The sequence below is a fragment of the Myotis myotis genome, unplaced genomic scaffold (genome assembly GCF_014108235.1).
Source record: "Myotis myotis isolate mMyoMyo1 unplaced genomic scaffold, mMyoMyo1.p scaffold_m19_p_17, whole genome shotgun sequence".
In the NCBI taxonomy this organism is placed as follows: domain Eukaryota; kingdom Metazoa; phylum Chordata; class Mammalia; order Chiroptera; family Vespertilionidae; genus Myotis; species Myotis myotis.
Window position 1 is genome coordinate 26,497,882 of NW_023416321.1, and position 8,469 is coordinate 26,506,350.

At 54.0% G+C, this 8,469-nt stretch overlaps 1 protein-coding gene across 2 annotated transcripts in view; it reads right to left on the minus strand.

Moving 5' to 3' along the window:
- HLF (HLF transcription factor, PAR bZIP family member) overlaps positions 1–5,789 on the minus strand; it is a 49,245-nt gene extending 43,456 nt beyond the window's left edge. Inside the window, exons 1-2 of one of the 2 annotated variants that reach the window (XM_036340512.1) lie at positions 5,261–5,789; positions 2,746–3,078 (exon numbers count right to left, since the gene is read on the minus strand). In XM_036340512.1, the coding sequence (XP_036196405.1) occupies positions 2,746–3,078; positions 5,261–5,375 (448 nt within the window). In that variant the 5' untranslated portion in view covers positions 5,376–5,789. The remainder of the gene's footprint in view (positions 1–2,745; positions 3,079–5,260) is intronic. The other variant, XM_036340513.1, reaches the window with a different exon arrangement.
- Positions 5,790–8,469: the final 2,680 nt, after the last annotated feature.

Genomic DNA, 8,469 nt, shown 5'->3' on the forward strand with positions numbered 1-8,469 from the left:
AGGAGAGCTTTCATGTTTTCCCTTTTTTGTTAGGAATATCACTGTGTTTTCAATGCAAAGAAGGAGATTATTTTGAAGTGTGCTTCCATGATCAAAAAAAGACGTGTCAACGAAGAGTTTGTGTATAGACCCCAGGATCCCCTTTGGTCCTAGTGCCTCTCCTCCCCCCACAACCTAACCAGTGACAGCGCTGAAACCAGGAGTCCTAGCTTTGGGCTGCGAATCGGACTGGGGCACCTCGGCTCCCTGAGTCATTGATGAACACGGATCCTAATGAACCAAGGTGTGGGGCCCAGTATTTGCAGACCTCCTGGGAAAACAGACAGTATTTCTAACATGGTATTTGGCAGAGGGTTGATTGTAAGTGGTAGGGTTCAAGCACCCCACTCCAATAACGATTGGTCCACACCTCCTGAGAGTTCTCCCCAGACGAAGTAGCTGCATACTGTACCTCATTACTCTAAGAAGGCATTTCAGAAGACAGGGATCAAACTAAAGGATAAAAGCTGACACACATGACAACGGTCATCGCTGCTCTCGTGAGCAGAACATTTGCGCCAGTCACCGCACCTTTTATGTACCTTACCTCCACTTTCCACAACAGCTCAATCAACTAGACCCGTGGTTGGCAAACTGCGGCTCGCGAGCCACATGCGGCTCTTTGGCCCCTTGAGTGTGGCTCTTCCTAAGCCTTAGGAGGACCCTAATTAAGTTAATAACAATGTACCTACCTATAGAGTTTAAGTTTAAACAATGTGGCTCTCAAAAGAAATTTCAATCGTTGTCCTGTTGAAATTTGGCTCTGTTGACTAATGAGTTTGCCGACCACTGAACTAGATGCTCTGTCATTCTACACGAAGGGAAACAGGCTCCGAGAGGCTGTCCCTGTGAATGGCCACAGGGCTACGAAGTGGCACATCCCATTCCCCAGAGCAGAAAGCCCGAGGCACAGCGGTGCCTTCCCACTGGGGCTCTGCCCCCTTCTCCCTGGTTTTGTGCCACTTTGAACGGTGGTTTGTTTTGCTGCTTGTCTGTCCCCGGGAAGAAGTTGAAGACAGTGGCACTGTGCGCGCTTCGTACCAGGGGCTCAGGGTCACATAAAAGAGTGTTTTCCCGAGAGCTTCCGCAGCCTCCTGGGTGGTCAGAGGTAAAGACTGAATTCCATGCCAGCCAGTAGCCACGGGTTATCATTCAAAGTAGGTTTTGGAGGAGGGGGGCCGGCACAGAGAGCTATGAATGGGAGACCTTTAACCCCAACACTAACAATTCAAGGCAGGGGGGCGCTCTTCCTCCTTTGCCGCGTGTCCTTCGTTTTAAACCTGCTCTGTGTGTCACAGAGATTCTCCCCGCACCGCATGGAGGACGCGGGGTTCAGGAATGATCTCCAGCACAATCTCCCATTGTCCTGCGTTCTGTCCTCCCCTGCAGCGAAGGCCTCGGCTCCGCGGCCTTCCTGACAATGGATCTGGCTGAATCTTTGTTCCTCGTTACCTGTGCACAAAACACGGCCTTTCTTCCTGCTCATTTTTGAACTACAGGGAGCTACAGGCACGGAGCCACAGCTGCCTCTACCCGTGTGTGTAGCAGAGCGCTCAGCAGTGAGTTTTGAAGTCCTGGTCATTTCAGGGGATGGTTTTTGTAATATTTCAACACCATTTACAGCCGACCTTGCGGCCTTGCAGGCATTGATGAAAGTGGATTCAGTGTGCTCAGACAGAGGAAAATGACAAAAGGAAATGTAAGGACAACTTGCTTTAGAGCAGCGGTTCTCAACCTGTGGGTCGCGACCCCTTTGGGGGTGGAAGGACCCTTTCACAGGGGTCGCCTAAGACCATCGGAAAACACATATATAATTACATATTGTTTTTGTGATGAATCACTATGCTTTAATTATGTTCCATTTCTAACAATGAAATTGGGGGTCACCACAACATGAGGAACTGTATTAAAGGGTCGCGGCATTAGGAAGGTTGAGAACCACTGCTCTAGAGGAACACTAAAGAGAGAACTGTGGGGCCGGGTGCTGAAAAAGGCTAAATCGTGCTTATTAGGAGAGGGGTCTGAGAGCCCATTTCTCAGTCGTGACAATGAGAGATGAAAAGATAAAAAGGCTCTCTGCTCCACACCCTTAACTCACATCATTTTCCCCTTTAGGCCAGACAAGGGCGGACATAAGTAAACCACTGCCTTATAGAGTCTCCACACATCACTGAGCAAGAGCCTCGTATCCGGGGAGTTGGGGGATGCGGACAAGGGGCAGGAGATGAGAGGGATCCTGAATTCTCCAAATCACCACCTGTCAGCTGGTGTTTCTTAAACTGCCATCCTTGGACCAACTGCATCCAATCCCCCAGGGAGCTGGTTAAAGTGCATATTCCTGGGCCCTGACCCCAGGCCTGAAAACCCAGCATTTCCAGGGTTGGTCTGCATTCAGCCAACTCCCCAGGTGATACAGACACTCACTGGAGTGGGACCACGGCTGCTGGGGGTGGAACAGCATGGGGCAAAAGCAGGTGCACAGTGGTGAGCGCGCCAAACGGGGTTTACTCTTGTATGAGCATTTATTCATCCCTGCACCATTTTCCAAATGAACAACTGTACACCCACCTTTGCCCCACCCTGTACGAGGCTCCTCTTTCAGAGCGAGCTAAGTCCCCCAATGAAGAAGTTTACCCTCCCTCCCCACCTCTCCCTTAGCCCCCCTCCCCGCCTGGAGTCCGGAGGGAGAGCCTTCGGAGAGGTTACCTGGTCTGATGGGGCTCTGCATGCAGGTCGGGGACGGGATGCCAGGGTGAAGGGGTGCAGAGGCCCGGCTGCTGAGGTCCACCACGGAGGGGGCAGCGGAGGAGGCGGGCGGCAGCCCCGGGGGGTGCGGGCTTTGGTCGTGCTGAGGGCTGGGGGGGATGCCGTTTTCGGACAGAAACTCCTCCAGGTCCATGTACTCCAACTGGAAAGTGTCTCCGTCATAGGGAAGGGTTTTGTCCCATAAGGTGGGTCCCAGGAAGGCGGACTGGGGGATGGTCGGGCTGTGACTCTCATCGTCCAGCTTCTTGTCCTTGTCTTTGTCTTTATGAAACGCTGCGGGGAAAGGGGAGAGTCGGATTTAACAAAGGAATAGTGCGGGCTTTTTCACCACCTCTCCCGGCCTCTGCTACAAAGCTACTGGTCACAAACACCAGGGTTGTCTGGCCGCCGGCTTTTGTGGATCTAGAGTTAAAAGTTCAGGCAGGACATGGATCTTGGCCTGTTTTTCAATATCTTCCTATTTACTTTGGAAAGAAAGCGCTGGTCCTTGGGTCAGGGAGACAGACTGCTCTGGGACGTAAACAAGAGGGCACAGTCTTTGGGGCGTTATTTGAGGAGGCAAATCATTTAAATCCACAGTGGGGAAGTAACACCTGCAGTTATATAAAACTGCTGGGATTTTTAAGGAAAAGGGCAATAACCAGGTATGATTTAGCATCCGGGAAAGTCATCACCGTAACAACATGAAGTCGTTCGGACGTGGAAAGCCGGGGAGTTGGTGACTCTAATTCTGCTAAAGCAGGGACTCCCCACCCTTCTTTGAAACCGTGTATTGAGCACCTAGTACATTCCCGGTTCTTTCCATATATTAACTCCCCAGCTCTCAGAACCAACTTGCAAATCGTGATTACCCCCATTTATAATGAAGACACGGAGGCTCTAAGCCGGAAGGAACTTGACCAACGCCTCATATTGGCACAGAAGACAACTGAGAACACCGCCTAAGCTCAGGTTTTGCTTCTAAATCCACTGGGCTACACTGGATTTTACAAAACGAGTTTTCTTTTCTCTCTTTTTTTAAAAAATACAAAGTGTTTTCAGTCTCTTCCCCTAAACACATAAGTATGACCTGATTCACAAAAATTACACACGTACACAAGCTGTGAAAGCACAGCTAACGGAGAAGGTGGCCACTTGGCATCCCTATGATGGAGGTGTGCAGCAATTTTTACCTGGAAGCACTGCCTCCCCCCAGGAGGGCTGTAACCAGCGCTCAGAATTTTGCCAAGTCTAGTACTCAGGCGCCGGTGGAATCTGGGATTAAGGAATTTGGCTTCTGAGTTTCTTCCTCGGAGAAACACAGCCTCCACCGCCATCCATTCTAATCCTCTACAGTCTCATCTCCTGAGAATCTGACTTAAAACACCCACGGATGCAAAAAAGACTGCAGGCAGCACCTCCCTGCCAAGAGCTACTCCTTAAAGGCGAGTTCCGTGGAAAGCTGTGCTCTGCAGACCAAGAAGGAACCCCTCAACTTGTGCAATGCAACAGGTTGGCCCCTGTCAGGAAAGAAGATGCAAGAAGATGCGAGCACGCCCAAGCTCTTCGCAGCCAAAGGATCTGGACCTTACACTCCGAGCCACACAGGGTCTGCATTTGCTACTGGGATCAGCCCAAATGCAAATCCCTGGCGGCACCAGCTGGGTTCAGCGCCTCCTTGAGCGACCCCTGACCCCTCCGTCAGGTCCCGCTGCAGCCAAGGCCGCGGGGGGAAGGTTTGGGACTTACCGGGAAAGGGCTCAGGCCAGAGGAGGCTCCCGCGCGGCTACACGTGAGCCTGCTCCTCGCTCCCCTCCCACCGAGAAAAGTGCAGCGGGCGAGTGTCGGCGCTGGAGGCGTGCACGGCTTCCCGCTGAGAGACAGCACCCCTCACCCCATCCCCGCCCCCCCCCCGCCTGCTCCCCCCCTCCCCCGCTTCTCAATTACTCTTCACTTGGAGAACTAGGGTCTCCGCGCACACCTCGTGAGCTCCAAATCCGAGCTAAGAACAGAAACAATATATGATCCCAATACTCGGCCTAGGCAGTGAGGCCCCCATTCGGGCCCCCACCCCTTCGGAAGCAAGCCCCCTGATTTCTCCTCCCCCAGCCTAAGCTCTGCCCTGGAGCGGGCGGTTTCTCCCTGCGGGCGCCTAAGCCTCAGACAGGGAAACACTGACCTGTCAAGTTACATCTCCCACCCGCGCAGCCGGAGCGGGACCCAGGGAGGCCGGGCCGGGTCCCCAGCACTATTTTAAACATTGCACAGTGAGGGGGGGGGTCCCCATTTTTCGAGGAGAGGTGGGGTGATGGGTGAGCTCCTCTATGTCATTAAAGCAGAGCCAGGGTCCCTGGGAACGGAGGGAGATGGATGCTCCAGCCAGCTAGCTGCGGGGAGGGGGGTGCCCTGTGAAGGAGGGGGACCCCAGGAGCGTCGTTCCCTCCCAGAGCGGGGCAGCCAGGAGGGCAGCGCTCACCGTCTTCAGGATGAAGGGGGAGCTTCAGCGGGTTCTCCAGCAAGGACCTGAGCACGCCGTAGGGAGGCGGGATAAAGGTGGGGTTCAGGGGGAGCGGTCGGGACATTTTCTCCATTGCGATGCAAATATTTTTCTTAAAAAAAAAAATACAACAACCGCCCCCCAAAATGCTGCTGAGCTTTTTCCTCCGTCCTTTGCCAAAAGTACTCGCTTGGAGACAAGGGAAGAACAAAAATGTACTTATATCTTTATAAGTGCATCTGCATAAAAAAATAAAAGCCAAAAACTTTCAGGTTTCCAGTGCAGCCTGTCTCCGGAGAGCGCGCCAAGTGCCCCCCGGCTCCTGGACGGCGACCTGCGGGATGCTCTCACCTGTCTTGAACCCACCGCCTTGCAAAATGTTTAAAATTGCAAAAAAAAAAAAAAAAAAAGACAAAATATGCAGAGGATCGCAGAAGGGCGGAAGACACCGCGCCAACGCGGCCCCGTCCCGCCAGCACCCGAGGCCGCGCGCGGTCCCACCCCACCCCCTCCCCGCGCGGGTGGCCGCTGATCCCCTGCGCCCCGCGGCCCCGCAGCGCCGGGCTCAGCGCATCCGGCCACCCATGTGCCGCGGCCCTGACAAGAGTGACGTCAGGGCCCGCACCGCTCGCCGATAGGCGTACAGGAGGCGGGGCCCCGCGCGGCCACGCCCCCGCCCCGCCCGCCGCCGCGTCATGTTTGGCGTGGTCGCGCGCGCGGATTTTTCGGGACCGTGCGGAGCTGGCAGGTTGCGAAGGGATAGGGGCCCGATCCCCAGGGCCAAGGACCTGGACCGAGAATCTGATTGTGTCGGAGAGGGAAGAGGAGGGAGGAGCTTACTTCAGTGGTTTTCAGCCGGGGGAGCTTAAAAACCCAGATGCCCGGGCGGCATCCCAGAATCACGGAGTCAGACCTGCGCGCTGACATCCAGGCATCATTAGTCTTTAAAGCTCCCCCGTGGTTCCCAGGAGCAATCAAGTTGGGGAAGGACAAGTGTAGATCAATGGAAGGTAGATACTCCTCTGAATACTTCTCCTGGCCCCGGCGGGCTTGGCCCCTCCCTGTCCTGACCCGCTCCCTCAACCACCCAAAATAGCTCCTTACTGGAAGTTCTCATAAGATACAAAAAGTACCCTGGAGAGGGGAGCGGGGGGCGGGGGGAACGCGGGAAGGAGCGCTGTCAACTGTTTCCCACGCTGCCAGCGGGGTCTGAGCAGGGATACACAGTTGCACAATTGAATGAAGGCAGGAGAGAGACACAGACAGACACTGAGTGGCATTTTAGGAGTATCTGCTCCAGGCGAGTGCAGATGGCCTCGAGTTAAGAGGTCAGCACGGTCATTAAAATGATTTTTTGTAAAGGATCCCTAAAGGAGATCTCCGCGTTCATTGCCACAGCAGCAGCACCTCCCGCTGTCCATTTGGCCCGCTGCAGCTCTGGGCACCCCTGTCCCCGGCGTGGGTGGGACCCCCTCCTGACCCCGGTGGGCCGGGCCATGGCATCCAGGCCTGCAGAGCCCAGGCAGGCAGGGTCTTCCCCTCACTCCCCCCATCTCCCGCTGAGACTGTGGTGGCAGGATCTGGGGAGTGCGGGGTGGGGTGGGGGTGGGGGTGGGGCCTGCAAGAAGGAATGGGTACAAATGGACGAAAATGTTCTGTCAGTGAGACGGAAAGCTCTTCTGCAATACACAGGCCTCTGTAAAGGCTGCATCCCAGGGTGGGGTACAGCGGAGTCCTGGTGCATTCCACTTCCCTGGAGCCCCAGGAGGGAAGCCTCCCAGAGAGAAGGCACCTGGAAGCCAGGAGGCCAGGAGGGCCACCTGGGGGCAGGGTGTCCCAGGCAGAGTGACTTCTAGCAGCTGCCTTTCTCTCTCTGAGCTGCCGTTTCACCATAAAGGGGCACATGATCAAGTGACCTCTACATTTTGCCCCCATTTGAAAAGTAAGACAAAACGGGAAGGTAACGTTCTAAATGACGTGGGGTGGTGAGCACACAATACAGCGTCAGATGATGTGCTGTGGAACTGTGCCCCTGAAACCTGTAGAATTTTGTTAACCAGCCTCATCCCAATCAATTCAATAAAAAGAAAAAAAAAATTTAAAAGCCGAGTTACTTGTTTAGCTAATGCAATCGCTAGAATTCTGTGAAATGGAAGTGGCTACTTCTATCAAAGACCCACAGAGAATGGCCTTGGGTTTTACTTTTTTTTATTTTTATTTTCTGGGTTTTACTTTAAAAAGTTATGCTACTTTCTGGGGCGATGAGGAGTGTGGGTTACACAAGCGTGTACACCTTTGTCTAAACCAATTACACAATATATTTAAGATCTGAGCACTTCACTGTTTGTAAATCAGACTTCGATACAACAACAATAAAAATAAAGCCCAGAGAAATCTCCTTCTTGGAAAAAATCCAAACTAATTACACATTATTAGAGGATTTGACAAGTCAGTGGGAAGCCCTTCACTGGGCCCATGGAGGAGGGCAGGAAGGACAGCAAAGGCGACCAGGGCCTGGAACTCTTCTAGAAACGGCAATGGCCGTAGAAGAAAGGCTTCTCAGAATCAACTGCTTAAGAGACGCCAGCACAGCCCCACATGGCCCCAGAGCCTCTGCCAGCCAGCCGTTTCCACCTGCCCCGTTTCGGGAGTTTGAATCGTGAGGGTGGGTGCAGAAGCCTTTTCCGTAGCCCCTGGGCGCAGGCGTGAGGAGCCTCTTGGCCCGGCCCTGCAGGTCTGCGGAGAGATCTGTGCAGTGTCCACAGCGTCTGTCTTCCAGGTCCCCGGTGGGTGTGAAGCCTGGGCGAGCACACAATGCCCGCCACTGTCTCCTGCCAGGGCCGGGGCCTGGGGTGGATGGAGGTGAGCGCGGTGCTAAAGGGCTTCCAAGCCAATCCGCCAAACCTCTAGCGGAACCTGTTTATCTTGTTGCCAGAAAGGGCACTTGATCCAGGGAATTAATTCCGAAGTGAAAGGCATCACATGGCCGTTCACTGGCTACGCCTAACGCAGCTTGTCCCTCCTGTAACCTCCAAACTCAACTGAAACCCCAAACAGGGAAATTACATTTAACTCGCTTAACTACCGGAGACACTCCGACCTATGGGCTCGGGGCAGGAACAGGCAAACCGAAAGCAATAACACTCGAGCTGGGAAGACTGAGCTCTCCGCCGAAGGGTGACTCATGC